This window comes from Phacochoerus africanus, chromosome 2, assembly GCF_016906955.1.
Source record: "Phacochoerus africanus isolate WHEZ1 chromosome 2, ROS_Pafr_v1, whole genome shotgun sequence".
Classification (NCBI taxonomy): Eukaryota; Metazoa; Chordata; class Mammalia; order Artiodactyla; family Suidae; genus Phacochoerus; species Phacochoerus africanus.
Window position 1 is genome coordinate 16,921,122 of NC_062545.1, and position 19,674 is coordinate 16,940,795.

General features: G+C 41.4%; 1 protein-coding gene across 2 annotated transcripts in view; it reads right to left on the bottom strand.

Moving 5' to 3' along the window:
* The window catches only part of UST (uronyl 2-sulfotransferase), a 294,010-nt gene that overhangs the window by 105,701 nt on the left and 168,635 nt on the right, over nt 1-19,674 (bottom strand). The window contains exons 3-4 of one of the 2 annotated variants that reach the window (XM_047769979.1): nt 15,204-15,359; nt 2,590-2,669 (exon numbers count right to left, since the gene is read on the bottom strand). In XM_047769979.1, the coding sequence (XP_047625935.1) occupies nt 2,590-2,669; nt 15,204-15,359 (236 nt within the window). The remainder of the gene's footprint in view (nt 1-2,589; nt 2,670-15,203; nt 15,360-19,674) is intronic. The other variant, XM_047769980.1, reaches the window with a different exon arrangement.

The following is a 19,674-nucleotide window of genomic DNA, read 5'->3' on the forward strand; positions in this document are numbered from 1 at the left end:
GTGAGACTGAGCCCACAGTTAGCGTGAGTCTTTTCGAGCTTGTCAGGCCAGTCTCTGCTTTTTCCTGACATTCCATTTCTGCTGTGCCCGCCCTGGAGGCTCCCATGTATGGGATTCCTTTCTGTCCTTCTCTTTGTCCTGTGTTTTTGCTCGTGCTGGTCCCGAGGCCGCCAGTGCCCCTCCCCCGTGTTTGTCTACAGCTGGCCCATCCCTCACTGCCCAGCAGCATGGATCCCGCTCCAGAAAGCCTTCCAGACTTCCTCTTCTGGGGAGGGCAGGTCCTGCCTCCAGGGCTCCTAGGGGACACCCAGTGACTCTTTCCCCTAAAGCTCATCCTCTTCCTTTAGTGAAAGAACTTATGGTTCCTTGAAGGCAAGGATGACATCTCTTGTTCACTGCAGAAGCCCCAGTCCTCGTGCAATGTCCAGAGATGCGAGTCCTCAGTAAATGTGAATTTAACTGAAAGGAGGAGAAACCAGCAAGAACAGGGTCCTCCCCATGAGACACCACCAGGCTGCACTGGGACAGAAGCCAAACGCAGGGCTCAAACTGAGGCGTCTACAGAAATGCCTTTTAGATGCCACTTTGAATATATATGAAAAGTCTCTCTCCAGGAATTCACAGGACTTTCCCCTCACGTGCTTAGAACATCCCTACAAAGGCAGAAATTATCCCTACTCTATAGATGGAAACACTGAAACCCCTCTCCCCTCAAAAGGTTGAACTGCTTGCCAAGACAATGGTCAGTGGGAAGGCCTGATACCCAGAGGTCCCAGCAGCCAGGCGACACAGCTTCTTGAAATTCGGTATCTTCTAAAAGGTGTTTATCATTTTTTTTTTCTTTTTCAAAACTAAATTAATTAAGATTAAACTCTTGGGCTTGTATTTAATAGTGGAGGCCAGGATAAAATATAGTCACCAGGCTGTGCCCAGCTCTGCTGATCCAATTAAGATATCAGTGTTGGCTCGTCATTAAGGTGCTACGACATTGTCCTGGGCTAACTGTTAGAATTTGTCGCATTGCAATCTGTTCAGGTTGTAAAGATTTGCCCTTGAACTGTGGCGGAGGCTGGCAGCTGTAGCTCCGATTCCACCCCTAGCCTGGGAACCTCCATATGCCGCAGGCACGACCCTAAAAAGCAAAAAAACAAAAAAAAAGATTTGCCTTTGAAGCAAAAGGAGTAAATGAATGAGATCTGAGGACATCAGGGGTAACACACAAGGAGGCACACGAGAGAAGCAGGGGGTCAGAGGGGCCATGCTCTGGTGGCTCCAGGTGGTAAAACACAAGGCCCAAGATAGCTACCGGGTCCTCATTATCTAATTATGTCTAATTATATGTTCTCGGCCCACCGGAAGTGAGAGGCAGGGCCCACACTGTGGACAAACCAGTGACAAGCCACCTTGGAAAGGTGGAGGGGACACAGTCAGCTCTCCTGGCCACTCAGCCCTGGTCACCAAGAATAAGCTGCAGGTGTCCTCCTCACCTGTTCCCTTCGCCAGGGAACACGACAGGCTGGGAAGACGTCAGGGGAAACTTGCTTTCAAGGATAAGCTGCAACCCCTCATTGCTGCTGCATAACTTGCTTGGCTGGATCTCATTCTCTTTAGGCTTCATCTGCACGGGGCCCTGCTGCCCAGCAGAAAAGTGAAGGCTCAAACCTTCTGCCAGATCGACAGGCAGTGGAGCATCCTGGGGCTGGGTGCGCATGCCGGCCCGGTGCAAACTCCGGGCTGGCGAGGGCTTAGGGTCCCCTGGTCACCCAGCCCTCAAGGCCATTAGGTCAGCGCAGCTTGCAGGACTTTCCTGTGGACCCGTGAGGTCCCGTGGTCCCCACAGGAAAAGCCGTGAGGGAAGTGCTGATCAGATGGTAGAGCTGCCCCTTGACCCAGGGCTCTGTCTGCCCAAACTAACTGCGAGCTCAGGCAGGCCAGACTGAGAGGGGCAAGCTGAGCACTCCCAGCTTACAGTAAAGACAGGGCCCTCAGAGCTTGCAGTTAGTCATTGAACAGACCAAGCGTCTAAAAACATCAATTTGAAAGTTTGCGTTATTATCAAAAGGTTCCTGTAGCTGAAGGAAAAAAGAAGTGTCTAAAATACCCACTAGTATCAGATATATGAGGCTTAGACTAATCAAATGGAGAATTAAAAATGTAGAGAGAGAGGCTGGTACCAGCATTTTGGATGCTCTAAAACACCCATCATTCTACCACTAACCCTGTGTGGGTTCAAATTGTACAAAAACATGCCATGAAATGTATCAGTTAAAATACCATCTCTTGCCTATTTTGTTTCAGTACAAGATTTTTTTTTTTTTTTTTTTTGAGAACTCTCGGGTCAAATAGCTTCCATTCAAAATCCTTTTAAGTTTTCACAAGATTTAAGATAAGTATTCTAGAAAGAAATGAAGCTTCTGTCCAAATAGTTCAAATTTTATCCCTCTCAAAAATAAACAGATTAAAAATGTCTTTGGAAGGGCAATGACGCTACCTTGGAAATGAAGGTAGATTTTGAAAGTAATTGTTCATTAGAAGGACACTAGGTACTGAAAAGAAATGAGAAAAGCATAAAACTGGAAAACATCTTACCTTGAGAAGTTGAGGAAGTGAACATGTCGAGTGAATAAATAGGGCTGTTCGGCAGTACTTATATTTTTAATCAGTTCCATCTATTAAAAAAAGTACAAAATTAGCATATATAGGATCTAATTTACCAAGCTACATTAAGCTAAAGGTTATCTCCCCAACTCTTCTCATCCTCGCTTATGATCTCCTGGACCAGGGCCAAACAGCTGGGTTTGGGGCACAATTTATGACCTTTATATAAGATTTCTTACTAAATAAAACAGAGTTATCCCAATTTACAGTCCTGTATTTACTTCAGTTGATTGACACCAGGAAAACAATGTGACAGGTTAAGTAATTTTAACTGGAGAAGTCAGGGTACTGAAATGCCAGTAGGAAAATGCCTTGAATCCCTTCCTTCAAAGTCCAATCAAGACAAAGGTTAATTATTATTTTACATTTCTGTAACGACATTCCTGGGATATACGGCAGTATCTGAAACTAGTTCTGCAGAATTTAAAGGTGGAAATAAAATGAGACCATACCTCATTCTTTTCCTCTGTGATTATAACACTTCACAGAGCCAGCATTTCATAGGTAACACCCTTCCCCCAAACGTCTCATTGTTTTGGTGGCTGGTCAACTGAGTGATTGATGTGCAATGATCAGCAAGGCAAAAAGTAGTTTTAATTTGTATAAATGAACGCTTACATGTTCTTCTGGAACATGTCATGATACAGAAAATGTTTGGTAAAATCTGCTGGAAATTCCAAGCATTCTTAGGACTCCCTGACTTCCTGAATTCCACTTTCCTTAGATTGGCTAATTTGCTCCATCAAAGCTGACACGCTGGAATTTTTAAGAAGCACATTGGAAATTGCTACTCTGGATGGACATCAGAAGAGCAGCATTTCCCATTTTATGAAGTAGTTCAAGTTGAAAACTGGAAACAAAAACGATCAGGCATGTGTTAACTGTAGTAGCGACAAGGGCAATAAAACCTGAGTCTGGACCTCCAGGTTTGTCTCGGGCATGGCAGGAAAGCTGGTGCTCCTTGTTCCCTCCTGTCTAGCCCAGGGCTGACACCCACAGAAATGCTCCAAGAATATCTGTTAAATGAACTGACTCCAAGTAGAACATGACTTATAGATAGTTACACTGGGATGGCGTTGCCTAAATCCTTTCATTAGATATTCGTGCTCACCAGGACTGTGGGAAGAAATGAAATTGAATTTTATTTATTTATTTATTTATTTATTTTATTTATTTATTTTTTTAAAGGGCCGCACACTTGGCATCGGGAAGTTCCCCGGCTAGGGGTCCAGTTGGAGCTACAGTTGCCCCAGCAACATTCAATCCGAGCCGCGTCTGTGTCCTACAATGCTGGATCTCTAACCCACTGGGTGAGACCAGGGATTGAACCTGCATCCTCATGGATGCTAGTCAGATTCGTTTCCACTGAGCCATAACGGGAACTCCTGAAATTGAATTTCAAAAGTAAATGACTCGCAGTTCACAATTTTAAAAGTAAATGACTCTCAGTGCTGTTCTTCAGTGGCAGGCAAGGGTCACTAATGATCTGTCTGTCCCCAGGCTTGAGCATAAAAGGAAATTGAATCCTGCCTCTTTATCTACTATTTAGCCTTTATACCCCACCTGACCCCCTGCACATCCCAGCGCTTGTTTTTGGTAAGATAACTTCCGGCTTCCTTCACACTATAAATGTTGATTTTTTTGATGGATCCACCAACAGAATTACCGATTTGGAAGCATAACCAGAGGTAACAATTTAGAAGCACAACCAAAGGAAACTGATCTCTGAGGCTGCCTGCTTAGAAGCATAACTGTGTGTGTGTATGTTTAATATAAAGACCATCTAATGCTTTAATCTCTAGATCATTTTTCTTCAGATACTTCTCTGCACACATAAAAGTAATATGAGAAAGCCTCCTAGTATTGCCTAAGCCAGGAAAAGCAGGTCAGAAGAAAACCTGCTTCTTTCACGTAGTCAACATCATATTTCATTCTCTAAAACACATGTCAAAGTGTTCAACTTAATGGAAGAACAATAGTGGTTAGATTTTGAGAACAGTGTCATAATAGCCATAAAACTGTCTATCTCACGAGGAAAAATGGATTGGCAGTGACAATGTGTAACTCTTTCTGGGTATATCTTTAAACAAAGAGTAAAGGTTACTAACACTTGTGTTGATTGCATTAGGACAGGGACGTCAGAGTGCATTTCAGCTCTCATGCATTTTGTCCGGTACACCAAGCAGGAAATCCCACATGAAGGACCACAAGAGTCGGTCCAAGCATGTATTCATGCTGTCATTTGATTGCCTTCACAAATGCTAACCTGCCCCATTTCTAGTGACAAGTGGCGGTCTCCTGAGCCGCTGCTGCCATCACCTGCGTTCTCTCTTGGTCCTCCCACTGCTGCCAGCAGCCTGCCCTTTCTCTCGCCCGACTCTTATCTGCCTGGGTGGGAATGGCGCCACTCAAAATCATCACAGAAACTACGTCTCCTTTTCTTTGGCTCATACAGGACTGCTGCTGATCTTTATTTTGATTCCACTGCATTCATTCATTCATTCATTTAGAAATTATGGGGTGCTTGCTAAGCCCTGGAGAGCTAAACCTGAATAAGATCAGTGGGAAGACACAAAAAGACAAAGCAGTGGAGTGTGTTCTAATTGTGTCCCCAGGTCTACCCTGGCCAAAACCACCCTCTTGATCCTCGTCCATCTGTACTCCTTTTCCAGTTAATGGTCCGCTCCATTTCCTCCTTATCTGTGGGTCTTTCCTGGACGCCCACACTCAATCCCTTTCTGAGTCACATTAATTCTACCTTTCCTTTCCTAGCTCCCTCAACTGGCTTTCAAGACCCCACATCCTGTGGTCAGTCAAACTGGACTTTCTCTTATTCCTTCCCCATGCCGTGTTGAAGACTGACTCTGACCAAGCTCAGACTCCAGATTCTTCTTCTAGACAGTTCTTCCTCTTCTCTCTACATGTCCAAATCTGAATCGACTCTTTATATCTGGCTAAAATGCTTGCCTCCTCCAAGGAGTCTTCCTGGATGTCTCCTTTCATTCACCACCTATTGATTTCCAACTCTGTCAGCCAATGTGCCACTCCAGGTTGTGGCCATAGAGATAAAAGGTTTGGTTCTTGCTCTCGGAAAGCTCAGAGTTTCGTGGGAGAAGTGGACGAGCAGGCAGGTACCACCAGGTGGTAGAAGGCACAGAGGTAAGCAGGCACCTGTCCCTGCCTACAGATGGAGAGGTAACACTTCCCCTGGGAGCAGTTTCTGAGTGGTTTGTAAGGACACATAGGAGTTAAGTGAAGAAAGGGACTTACAGCAGAACATTTAGAGAGAGCAGCAGATGCAAAGCACAAAACACATAGGTATTAAAACTGCCAAGGGTCAGGCAATGAGATCAGCAAGGCGATAAGACTAGAGAGGAAGGTAGGAGCTGGGTAATTGAGGGTCCTATCGGTCACATGAGGGATTTTGACATTTATCCAGTGGGCAATCCACAGCCAGAGAGGAGGATTTTTTTTCTCCCTTTCTCTCAGATCTGAGGTCAGGTGGCGAATGTGAAGAAGAGGGTAAGGACGCCAGCAGGAAACGACGAGGTCATGAACTCATCACTGCTCAGTGGTTCCCACACCAGCAGCCTCAGCATCAACTGGACACATGGCTAACAAGAATGCAGATTCTCAGGCACCAATCCATACCCACAGAATTAGAAGATACCCTGGCGGTGGGGCCCATCAATCTGTGTTTTAACAAGCCCGCTAGGAGAGTCTAAGGCATGACCATTTGAGAACCATGGAACAAAGTCCATAGAAGCAAAACTAGATGGAGAGGTTTAGGGACGGGAAGGAGGAAGAATCTGCTGAGCCCTGTGGCAGCAGAGGGAAGGAGAGGGGGTGGTCAAAAGAGCTTCCTTCTCAGAGTCCTGGCTGGGATCCTAACACACGGTGGTCCCCATTGGTGGAGATGGGGAATGCTGCAGGATGAAGCCATACGACTGCAGAAGTGAGGGGAAATGGGTTTGGTTTTGAAATCTTTGGCTAGAAATGGCATTGCCCTCCTTGACTTGTCACAACACTTTGAGAATTTTCTAGGACATGCTCTGTTGACATTACATGAAGTTGAGTTGGTGCACTGGCTTTGAACCAGATTGTAAGCTCCTTGAGGGCTGGGGTCAGGTTTTATTTATCCCCCACAAAGCCAAGCCCAGGTTCCTGCACAGAACATACACCCATAAATGTTCATGCAATGAAGAACCCCTTTTAGAAAAAAAAAAAAAAATTTGGAGTTAAGCAATACACTGGAGTTCTTATCATGGCTCAGTGAAAACGAATCTGGCCAGTAACCATGAGCACACAGGTTCAATCCCTGGCCCCGCTCAGTGGGTTAAGGATCCGGTGTTGCCATGAGCTGTGGTGTTGGTTGCAGATGTGGCTCAGATCTGGTGTTGCTGTGACTGTGGCATAGGCCGGTGGCTAGAGCTCCGATTCAGCTCCTAGCCTGGGAATCTCCATATGCCCTAAATAGACCAAAAAAAAAAAAAAAAAAAAGGAAGGAAGAAAGAAAGAAAGAAAAAGAAAAAGAAATACACAGTTCACTGAAGACAGAATTATCACTAAGGCTTTTCTTGGACAGACCTATCCATTCATTACCCTGTGTCACATGGAGCTAACGGTTTTACTATTACAACATGTAGGATGTAACAGCATCAAACAAACTGTCATTTTCTGATTGGTTCCCAGGCTACTAAATGCTCTTGATACACATGCCGTCATTTCATCTTCACTTAATTCCACGAGTTAAGTATTATTATCTGAGGTTTACCGGTTAATAAACTGAGGTACAGAAAGCCTACATAAAATTGCTTACAGTCTCACCACTAGAAAATTCAAATCCCAAACCTCTTGCTGTCTATCATTCGGCTGCAATCTCCTTACCATTCTCACTACTGTTTGTTTTCTACATAACCTGTTAAAACTGGAGGGAGGTAATGGTTAGCAAAATAACTCTGGAGACTAAAAAGGGTTTATGGGGATACGAATTTTCTACTTTTCATGTGATGGGCTGAAAAATGGAAAGAAAGTTCTAACAGGTAGAAAAGCATTAAAAATAATAAAAAATATCACAGAGAAAAAAATCACAGAGAATATTTTTTAAAGTTCTAGGTGGCAAAGAAGCGTATTGTTAACAAGCCAGGAATGAATTTAAAATACTAAAAACAAAGAAAAATAACTAGGTAATGGAATAGATCTAAAGGAAGAAGTTAAATCACGGCACATCCGAGAATGAGACAGAAATGAAGTTAAAAAGAAGAAGCAAGAATCAAATAGAATTTATAATGCAGAGGATATGCCAGGCAGTAGCTTTTAATCTTTCGCTTTCAACCTAACTGGCTGAGATGACAGAGCAGAAAACCTTTACCTGCAGTTCTACAAGCACAGCTAGTTGGTAAAAGACTTCCTTGGGAAATGCTTGTCAGCAGCAACTGACAGGGTATCAACCCTGCTCTGAGCTGAATCCTTGGGTCACTCATGACGCCTTCTAATTTTGCAAAACATCTTAAATGAAAAGACATACATCAAAGCCAAATAAGGAGTATCTTAGCGGAGAACTCCTTGGTCCTTTAACCTCAGAGGCCAGGAGGATGGCTGTGGGCTCAGGTTACCTGTCCCTCTTGCTTCTGCAAGAGGAAGTCCTTTGAGCAGGAGGTAGGATGGTCTTCCTGCCTTCAGCTTGGGGCTTGCAGTGCCTGCAACAGACACAGGCCTGCAATGAAGAAGAAGACCACCAGGGGGCGCATGATGGGAACAAGGCAAAGAGGCTGCATCTGACTAGAGAAAATCCATCTCTACAACTGGAAGGAGAGGAGAAAATATTTTAATTTTTCAGGGCTTGTTGCTTCTTCCTGTTTTTTTTTCCCCCTCCTTTTCTTTCCACTGAGTTTTCTTTAGCAGACTCTGACTTTAGCTATAGGACTCCAAGATAAGACCTTGTTTGCAGAACTGAGTGAACATTTTTCCTGTGGCTGGGAGATGGACTTGGCTAATCTTTTTGGTTTGTTTCAAAGTCTGGCTGGAGCAGCTCTGATGCCTGTGGACACATCCCTCCTAAGGTCGGGAACCTCTGAGGGTCATTCTAGGAGACTTTTCCAAAACATCTTAAGCAGGACTAAGGCTTCTGGGATAAACTCCTGGGACAGACACTCCTCGGTACGACTTCAGGGGAAATGTGATGTATGCAGAGGTTTGAGGGATTCTCAGGTGAAAGAGGAATTTTCCTTGCTAAGTGGAGGATTCTCTTTGATAAAAGGAAATCTTTCTAATAATTAGAGTCCTTTATGCAATCATTCTTCACTAGAACTGTGCCTGAGCATCTCCTGGGGAGTTCCCCACCTCCGCCCCCGTCAAGATGAGAATACCTGGGCTCCACCATTAAGAGTATAGCTCAGTATTCTGCAGTAGGACCTAGAATGACGTGTTGTGAAAAAGCTCCCAAGAAGATTCTGATGCTGATGATGGTTAAGTACTATTTTTTTAATTGACTTCCCAGTGCCCATAAATAATGTTCTATCTCCTTAGTCTAATATTCAAGATTCTCTAGGATTTGAGCCCAGTTCACTTCAATTCTTATTCTCCCACATTATTCTTGAACACTTGTTTTTTTGTTTTTGTTTTTCCTATAAAGGGACTGTTAATACTTTCCTAATAGTGTTGTTTAAAGGATTCGGATAAGATGCATAAACATTCAGTGTGCCGTCTGGTGCTCAATGTATAGAAATAGAAAGAGTAGGTCCCCAATGAAAATTCATCAACATGAACATGTAAATGGTGAGACCTGCCTCAAAAATGAATGAATGAACCTTTCCCTTTAAACAGAGGCTAGTTGGCCCTGCCTTAGGGAAGCCTGGGAGGAATCCCCAGGGTCCCAAGACCATTTCCAAATCTAACACAGTTTCTTTAGGTGAGTTTTCTCTTCTAGAGCCACAATGCTTTATAATCACAGTCAGACTTGGACTTTGCAGTGAGTGAAAGCAGTGGGGAAGGGAAGTTAAAATACTGTAAAGAAATTCGGTTTCTAACCAGGAGGCTAAAGCAGTCTAGAGCACAGACACATAGAGGCTCTGCATCCTCCACCCTGTGAATACTTTTCAAGATTTTAATTATTTGAATAGCTGTGGAATAGAGTCAGAGCAGATGTGGAATTTATAGTGAAAGAGCAGCCTTTACTGCCATGGCTGATGGAGGCGTACAGGCTAGGCCCCCAGCTCTCAAGCCGTGACTCAGAGCTCTGTGGGATGCAGCTGAGAGCCACAAACACTCAGCAAGAGTCCCCTGGCCAACTAAGACTTGGAATCTCTAGGTGGAAGCCAGTTAATCAGATTATTTCTCAGAGTCTTTAAAGTGTGAATAATTATTGTGATTCTCTCAGAGTCTTTAAAGTGTGAATAATTATTGTGATTCTCTCAGAGGGAGACGGCAGTGGCGGGGGGAGGTGTGTGTGTCAGCATTCCCAAATTTCTTGAATCACGGTATTTTCTTTCTTTTTTTTCCTCAGGAGCACATTTAGGGAAACACTGATATGATGGTTTTGACAGGGATTCTTAACCATATCTGTAACTGCCATGGCACTTGATCCAAAAAAAAAAGGTTTTCTGGATTCTGGTCCAAAATCACCAGGAGAAGGGCCACTGCAACCATATGTTTCAAAAGTCTCTGCTGGAGATTCTGCTGTGTAGCCAGACGACCACTGCGTTAGGAGAATGGCTCTTGGATTTGGGAGGCCTAAGTTCAAGTTCGGGTGTCACAGATAGTCATTTTGTTATATTTGGAAAAATAACCTCATCCGGTTGTCTTAGTTTTCTCATCCATAAAGCAAGAAATCATACCCACTCACCGGTACAGTTTTAGGTCCAAAAGAGTTGAATAATGAAGTAAAACAATTAGCACAGAGGAGATGCTGTTTCCAATTTGTAGTCCTCAAAAGCTTCAGTATAAATAAAAATAGGAAATGTACTTGCTTTCTCAATCCTTTAGGCCCACTTGTCAACAATTCGTGCCTTTCTCCAACAAGAATGAAATAATTTTGAATTCTTCCATCTGCGCTATGCCTATGACCCTTTGATTTTTTTTTTTTTTTTTTGTCCTCAGAACAATGTTCTGAAAGATAGAGGCAGGCCATTAACAAAGATGGTCATGAGTCTTTTGGAAATCACACCCATGTCTTCTGGAAAACAGTTCCTTATCTTTCAGATTGTATACAATCCCTGTTTTCCACGAGATTACCTAAACTAGCCCAAGAAATTGAGATATGGTTTTAGAGCACAAATGAAAAGATATCACCATGGGTGGGCATGGTATGCCCTGCAAAGGTCCAACATTTGGCCAGCAGCAGCCACCCCTGCGCTTTTGCTGAGGTAGAGCTTTCTAAAATATGAGCGTCAAAGGCATTTCTATTTCTCACAGGGAAAATGTGATGGGATTTTTATAGACATCCTAGCATGTGCTGTCTTCACACTCTTACTAATAATCGCTTCAGCGTCTTATTCCATCAAATAGATTTTAAAAATCTAGTACCGTGTGTGTGTGTGTGTGTGTGTGTGTGTGTGAGTGTGATGACAGCTACCCTCCCCCAGGGAGAAATGTACGGGTGGATCTGACCCTGGCCCAGAGAGGTGCCGTTGTGTATGAATGAAATGGTGCAGACAATTCCAGTCTTATAAGCAGATACTTTTCCGAAGCTCATTTGTAAGCCAGTAGTTTGGAACTTGGAACACATTTTTTTCATAAAAGAAACGGTCTGCATGGTGCAGAGAGTCCCGGGCCAGCCCGCAAGAGCCCGTTTAACTCCTACTGCACCCGAAGCGCAAGTGTCTTAACTCCAGACAACAATGTTTCCATGGCAATGCGTTTTCAGAGTTCTACTGTTTCACGCCGAGAACCACCAACTTTTAAATTTTAACTCATCTACATCACTTCTCCACTTTTCCTTTAATAAATTACCAAGAAGAGGAGCTATTCATACCACAAATTATTTCTTGAATGTATTCAGTTAAAATAATATTTTTTCTCTGTTTGTTTTAGGCACTTTATAACTTTAGTAAAAAGATGCATATAACAAGGAACAAGTTTCTTTAAACATTCTCGAGCTACTTGAAACTTGGTTTCTTGTCCTGGCGTTTCCTGGTTCTGTCTGTATGTCACAGCCCAGTCAGCTAGCTTCATAGAGGCAATTGTCACCACCTTTATGTTTGTTTTTATTTTTTAAATTTTTAAATTTTTTATTTATTCTTTTAGGTGGCTTTTTAAGATTTTCTTATTTATTTATTACTCAATGAATTTATCACATCTGTAGTTGTATACTGATTATGTTTGTTTTTACATAAAAACTGTCTATTTGTTTTTTCTACCGTATCGCTACCTTTCCCTTAAGTTTTTCAAACTTGCCTTATAATGTAATAGGAATCTGGAATAACTAAGTAATGAAATATATTCTAGGTCACACTGACCACAGGAATCAGAAATGTTTCAACTAATTATACACAGATTATGGTAGCAGTTGTATAAATATATCACAGAATCACAGGGCTGGAAAGAACCTTAAAAGATTGTCTAGTCGCTTCCCTGGCATCCAGACAAGCCAATCATTCCAGACGGATGAGAACGAACCTCTGTTCTAGAGGAGAAGGATGACTTGGGCTTTAACCCCTTCTAAAAGATTTAACCATTTATGCACCACTAGTGAATGAGTCTTAATTTTCATCTAAATCCTTCCCTTGACAGTTCCAGTTGTATTTTACTTACATTTGCTCCTTACAGGAAAACAAGTAGGTTGATTTGCATAAAACCCCACAGTATACTTAAACAGCATGTATGTGCTCGCTCTTCTGGGGCCTTCCTGAACAGCTCAGGGTCTAATTCTTCCTCCGGTACTTTGCTCCCTCTGGGTTGTGACATTTTTCAGCAGTGAGGACTGAAATTGAGCTACGAGGCTTTGAGAGTGAGCATGGTTTCATATGTAGGAACATCTAAGTCTAATCTGATTAGCAGACCCAAAGAACCAAGAGAAACCCAAATATTATATTTATAATAAAACTGCAGTAGCAGAGGCTATTTATTATAGTCCCCTCCTCTGATGTAGTGAAAACGCCGTAACAAGCCCGAATCATTATAGTTCTTCAATCAGATAAGGAAAGTAAAGAGAACCTTCCCCTATTAAAATTATAGATAACACGTGCTAGCCTTAAATGTCACCGAATATAATTTTTCTATTGAGTGCCTATTATAGAACCTATAAGGGAGTAATCTCAAAATATTTTTTTGATGATTGCTAATGACTAGGTAAGACTTGTTACTCAGAGACTCCTGAATGGACATTTTCAGAGGAATGGGCATTTTGATCTCTAGACTGCGGAAGACACGAAACACACAGGCTTCATAGCCAGTACTGTTGGCTATGTTACTGTCTTAAACCAGTCCTTCCATCCCCCATGATAAGAGAGACAGGAAGGTGACTGCATATTCCTTCTGTGTGTGAGGTTTTGAATGCCTCACAAGTGGAGACTGTCAGAAAGAAGTAGATCTGGGTGGAAATGCCGATAATTACAGTCTCGACATGATCATAAATTGTGTGTCTTGTTTACTCCCCAAACTTAACTAGTCATTGAGTGGGGGGGATAGTTAATTTATGTGTCAGCTTGACAGGCCAAGGGATGCCCGGATTAAACAGTGTATCTGGGTGTGTGTGTGCAGGTGTTTCTGGATGAGATGAGCACTTGAGTCATTGGTTCAGTAAAGAAGACGGCCCTTTCCAGTGAGGATGGGCCTCATCCAACCTCCTGAAGGCCTGAGTAGGACAAAATGTAGAGGAAAGAGGAATTTGGGTTTTTTTCATTTGTTTGTTTCTCCTGCCTGTTTGCGCTAGGACATCTCATCTTGCACCCCCTGACCTTGGGCTGGGATTTCCATCATTGGCTCCCCTGGTCCTCGGGCCTTCACACTCAGGCTCAAGCTCAATTACACCAATAGCTTTCCCGGGCCTTCAACTTGCAGATGCAATGTGAGACATTTCAGTCTCCAGTGTTGCATGAACCAATTGCTCACAATACATCCCTTTTTCTATCGCTAGATAGATAGATAGATAGACAGACAGATAAAGGGATGCACTGTGAGCAGTCGATAGATAGATCTTCTTTTTCTATCTATAGATATCCATCCATAGATTTCTATCTATAGATATCCATCCATAGATTTCTATCTATAGATATCCATCCATAGATTTCTATCTATAGATATCCATCCATAGATTTCTATCTATAGATATCCATCCATAGATTTCTATCTATAGATATCCATCCATAGATTTCTATCTATAGATATCCATCCATAGATTTCTATCTATAGATATCCATCCATAGATTTCTATCTATAGATATCCATCCATAGATTTCTATCTATAGATATCCATCCATAGATTTCTATCTATAGATATCCATCCATAGATTTCTATCTATAGATAGATATCTACAGATAGATCTCCTTTTTCTTTCTATAGATAGATAGATAGATAGATAGATCTCCATCCTCCTGGTTCTGTTCTCTGGAGAACCCTGACTTATACAAATGGCTACTCACCAATTCTAAATAACCTTAGGGGATGGAAGCAACTTTTTGAGACCAGGCTAACAAACGTGACCCTGTAACATGACCATAAGAGCACAAGGCCTAACTTTTCCATATTAATTAATAAAGCACTTCAGTAGAGACCATATACCTTCCTTTGGTGTGCGTTTAGAAAGTAGAATCTATCTGCAGAGCTTCCTGGCAGAGTAGAGCACCACCCCCAGCACATCGGCTCCACCCCCAGCACATCTGCTGTGTGTCCTGGCCATGGTAGGGCAGACTTGTCCCCAGGAAATGGGGTAATTCTTGTGCCACCACTAAATATGCCAAAAGCTGTTTTGGAAGCTCCAGGATCCCCTAAACTTATCCTAACAGAAAGCTCATGCCTCCATCAACCAACCAGATTCCTGGCCTAAGAGGGTTTTCTCTTTATTATAACCATAAAAACAAAGAACACTTGTCAGAAAACACAGAGGAAGAAACATTAAAATAAAGTTTTCTTATTTTCTGCTCTCAAGATGTCAGCATTATTTGTAGCTCAGTGGTGTAACTATCTGAGATTTCAGCATTGCTAATTCTAGCTAGACGATGACAAGTGTACTCTGTCCTTCATGGGTCTTAATAAAAGCATCCCTTCAAGAGAGTTCCCTGGTGGCTCGGTGGGTTAAGGATCTGGCATTGTCACTGCTGTGGCTCTGGTTACTGCTGTGGTGTGGTTTCAATCCCTGGCCCGGGAACTGCTGCAGACTGCGGGCGAGGCCAAAAAAAAAAAAAAAAATCTCCTCAAGGAAACTTCCTGGTTTCAAGACTTCTGTCAGAACCCTTAGCTTAAATTTTCTTCCACATTCTGGCAAAAATACAGTATGACATTGTAACTCTGGTATTCATTTGTTAGTGGTTTCCAGGGTGTTCTCGAAGGGATCCACTAATTACGGATGAACTGAAGTACAACTTAGCCATGGGCAAAGACCACTTACTTGTTCACTTTTAGTGAGCCTGGTTTTGTTGTGAATGTCTGACGTGACCAAATTGAATCCGTGCTTCTCCGACAAGATTCTCAGAAGCAAGACCACGGTCCGACTCCCGCACTTGCCCACCCTGTTGTACACCACCTGGCTTGGGAAAGGGAGCACCTGGGAAAGACAGAGCAAACGAGAGACTTTGGGGTTAACGCGCTTAGGATTCGCCCCTCAAATTCAGAACAAAACATGTTTGATCAGTCTAAGTGAGAAGCGTCCATACGAAGTTAAGAAGAGAACGTATGTGATTAACTCATTCCACATCCTGTATCCATCTATATCCTACAGATCGATACACTGGATCCTAGTATAACATCAGGGAAACGTTAGATTCCTTAATCTATCTACACTGACACTTAAAACTGGTAAAATTTACTGCCATCTACAATACTGACTGTGAAGCTTCTTTCATGTTTTCTTAGGAACAAAATATATAAAAATGTGCTCTTCTGCAAGTCATGTTATGCTTTATTAGAACGGAGAATGCTCAGGAGTTCCTGTTGTGGCTCAGGGGGTAACAAACCTGACTAGTATCCACGAAGTTGCGGGTTTGACCCTTGGCCTCAGTGGGTTAAGGATCTGGCATTGCCATGAGCTGTGGTGTAGGTCATAGACACGGCTTGGATCCCGTGTTGCTGTGGCTGTGGTGTAGTCTGGCGGCTACAGCTCTGATTCAGTCCCTAGCCTGGGAACCTCTGCATGCTGCAGGTGCAGCAAAAAAAAAAAAAAAAAAAAAGAACGGAGAATGCTCAAGGAAAATATACTACTTTGCATACAGTAAATTTGCATACAATAAAATTCATTCTTTTAACGGGTACAATCTGGTGGGTTTTAGTAAATTCACTAAGTTGTGAACCATCACCACTACCTAATTCCAGAACATCTCCATCACCCCCCGAAGGAACCCCATGCCCATCAGCAGTCACTTTCCATTTACCTCAGCCCCTTGATCCACCGAAACCATTCATCTACTTTCTGTCTCTGTGGTTTTGCCTGTAGCCTTCTGAACATCTCATAAAAGTGGTATCATCAGAGATGTGGCCTTTTGTGTCTGGCTTCTTTTTTACTGAGTGTTACATTTTCAAGGTTTATCAGAGTTGTGTGAATAGGTACTTAGTCTTTTTATATGGCTGAATAATATTACATTAAATGGATATACTGTATTTTGTTTATACATTCATCAGTGGATAGACATTTGAATTGTTTCCATTTTTTGCCTACTATGAAGAAGGCTGCTAGGAACGTTTGTGTATAAGTTTTGTGCAGACATATGTTTTTGATTTACCTTGAGTAAATCTTAGGAGTGGAAATGCCAGATCATATGATTACTCTGTGTTTAATTTTTTGAAGAACTGCCAGACTATTTTTTAATACGACTGCATCATCTTATATTCCCACCAGCAATGGATGAGAGTTTCAATTTCTCCACATCCTTGCCAACACTTGTTATTCCCTGTTTTTTTTTATTATTAGCCATCCTAATGGGTGTGAAGTGGTATCTCATTGTGGTTTTGATTTGTATTTCCCCAATGATTAATGATGTCAAGCATGTTTCATGTGTTTATTGGCCATTTGTATATTTTCCTTGGAGAAATGTCTGTTCCAATCCTTTGCCCATTTTAAAATTGAGTTACTTGTCTTCTTATTGTTGAGTTTTAAGAGCTCTATATTTTTTTCTGGATTTGCAAATATATGATCTGCAAATATATTCTCCCATTCTATGGGCTGTCTTTTCACTTTCTTGAGAGTGTCGAAGCACAAGTTTTTAATCTTGATGGACTCCAACTTCTCTCATTTTTCTTTGGTTGCTTGTGCTTTTGATAGCATATCAAAGAAACCATTGCCTGATCCAAGTCACAAAGATATATGCATACGTTTTCTCCTAAAAGTTTTATGGTCTTGGTGCTAGCATTTAGGCCTTTGATTCATTTTGAGTTAATTTTGTGCATAGTGTGACCTAGTGCTCTAACTTCATTCTTTTGCATGTGAATATCCATTTGCCTCAGCACTATTTATTAAAAAGACTATGTTCTGTCTCCACTTAACCATTTGGCACCCTTTCTTGAAAATCCACTAACCATAAGTGTATGGGTTTATTTCCGGACTCTCAGTTCTATTCCATTGATCTACATGTTTATCCCTATGCCAGAACCACAGAATCTTGATTACGATTGCTTTGCTCTAAGTTTTGAAATCAGGAAGGGTGAATCCTTACATGTACTTCTTTTTCATTCTGGGTCCCTTGCATTTCCATATGAATTTTAGGATCAGCTTGTCAATTTCTGCCAAAAAGGAAGCTGAAGCTTTGATAGAGGTCATGCTGCTCAATTTGGGGACCACTGCCATTTAAATATCAAGTCTTCCGATCTATGAACACAGATATCTTTCCATTTGTTTGATTTTCCTTTAATTTGTTTCATTGATGTTTTGCAATTTTCAGTGTGCAACACTTACACATCTTTTTTTTCTGATGCTATTATAAATGGAATTGTTTTCTTAATTTAATTTTTGTATTGACTGCTCAATGACAGAAATGCAATGATTTTCGTATATTGATCTTGTATCCTCCAATCTTGCTAAGCTCATTTATTAGCTCTAATAGTTTTTTTTGGGTGGATTTTTTAGGATTTTCAATAAACATGATCATGTCATCTGCAAACATACATAGTTTTACTTCTTTTCCAATATAAATGCCTTTAATTTCTTTTTCTTTTCTAATTGCCCAGTTACAATGATTTTGATAGACTAAGAAGCAATTATAAAAAGCATGTGATAAAAATTTATATCCCCAATAAAGATATATTTCCATTTTGAATTCTCAGCATTGTGCAATAATTGACAAATGATAATCAAAAGATTGCTTCACTCAGCACAGAAGGCATAAAAAGGCCCAAAGCTAAAGAACACAGTACAATATCAACATAAATATACTCCAAACTTCCTTATGGTATGTAATTTGAATTTTTGCTTTTGTAATTATAGGTTTCATTTTCCTAAAATATTTTATTTTATTTATTTATTTTTTGTCTTCTTAGGACTGCACCACGGCATATGGAAGTTCCCAGGCCAGGGGATGAATACAAGCTGCAGCCACTGGCCTACACTGGCAATGTGGGATCCAAGCTGTGACTGTGACCTACACCACAGCTCCTAGCAACTCTGGCTCCTTAAGCCACCGAGTGAGGCCAGGGATCAAACCCGAATCCTCATGGACACCAGTAGGACTCATTATCTCTGAGCCACGACAGGAACTCCCTAAAATATTTTATATGCAGAATAGCACTTCATAAATTTGGAGCCTCAAGGCTAATTATCACTGGAATAAAACATAATACCTATATCACTTAGCAACCAGTCATGTACCATTTAATTCTCCATATATATATATATATATATATATATATTTTTTTTTTTTTTTTGAATGAGCAATACTTTGCTTCCCTAGGGCTAGTATCTTCTATTATGTGCCCTCACAGTGCCTGGAAAACGCCTTGTATATACAGGACCTCAACAGACAACAATTGGTTCTTGGCAGCCCTGAGGGGTTTAATGTACTGTTGAATAGTAATTAACACAATGATTCCACTAAGCTCTGAAGCCAGGAGAATCTTCCAATACAGCCGCTCTTTCTGATCAAATGCTAAAAAAAGTCACCAGGGTAAAAAGACTGTCATTATAATAGGTCATTTTACCTATGGTTCAATCAGTAAGTACACCAGAAGTCTGTTCTCTGACAATGACTGCAAAAGTTCAGATGTCCAGATAAATCATTTGGTTCTTATTTATGAGGTTATGACCTGGGGAGGCTGGACTGGGCTCCATATTTAATGGAATAATATTAATAGTGTTTGTAAGTTGGACTTTCCATTATAACCAGCCTGGGAGATGGACTATGGTTGTGACAGAGGTGCCAACATAAACACAACTTCTAATTTCTTTAGGGAATTAAACTGTTCAAGAATTGGGTGAACGCATTTTTCCTTGCTTTCTAGCACAGCACAGAACAGCCAGGGAGAATTTGTTATGCCTAAATTGATGACCTAGAAGATGTGAGTTACCTATTACATACTTTATTCTAAGAGTGCAGGTATAGCTTAGACAATTTAAGTAAAGAACAGCAGCACTTAGAAACTTTAGGTGGAAACACTTAATGTCTCCTGAATTTCTTGGGTAATCAACACAGTAGCAGGCTTAACATCTATTTATTCTCTTTTGCTAAGAGCTTTTTTTTTTTTTTTTTACCTTTGGGTTATTGGTTAGCTAATTCCAATTCTTCATTAGTTTTGTGAGAAGCTTCCAAATAATGGTTATAAATATTTGACATTTTTGATTGGCATTTCTCTAACAATCAGTGACATTGAGCATTTTTTCATGTGCTTGTTGGCCATCTGTACATTTTCCTTGGAAAAAATGTCTCTTCAGGTCTTTT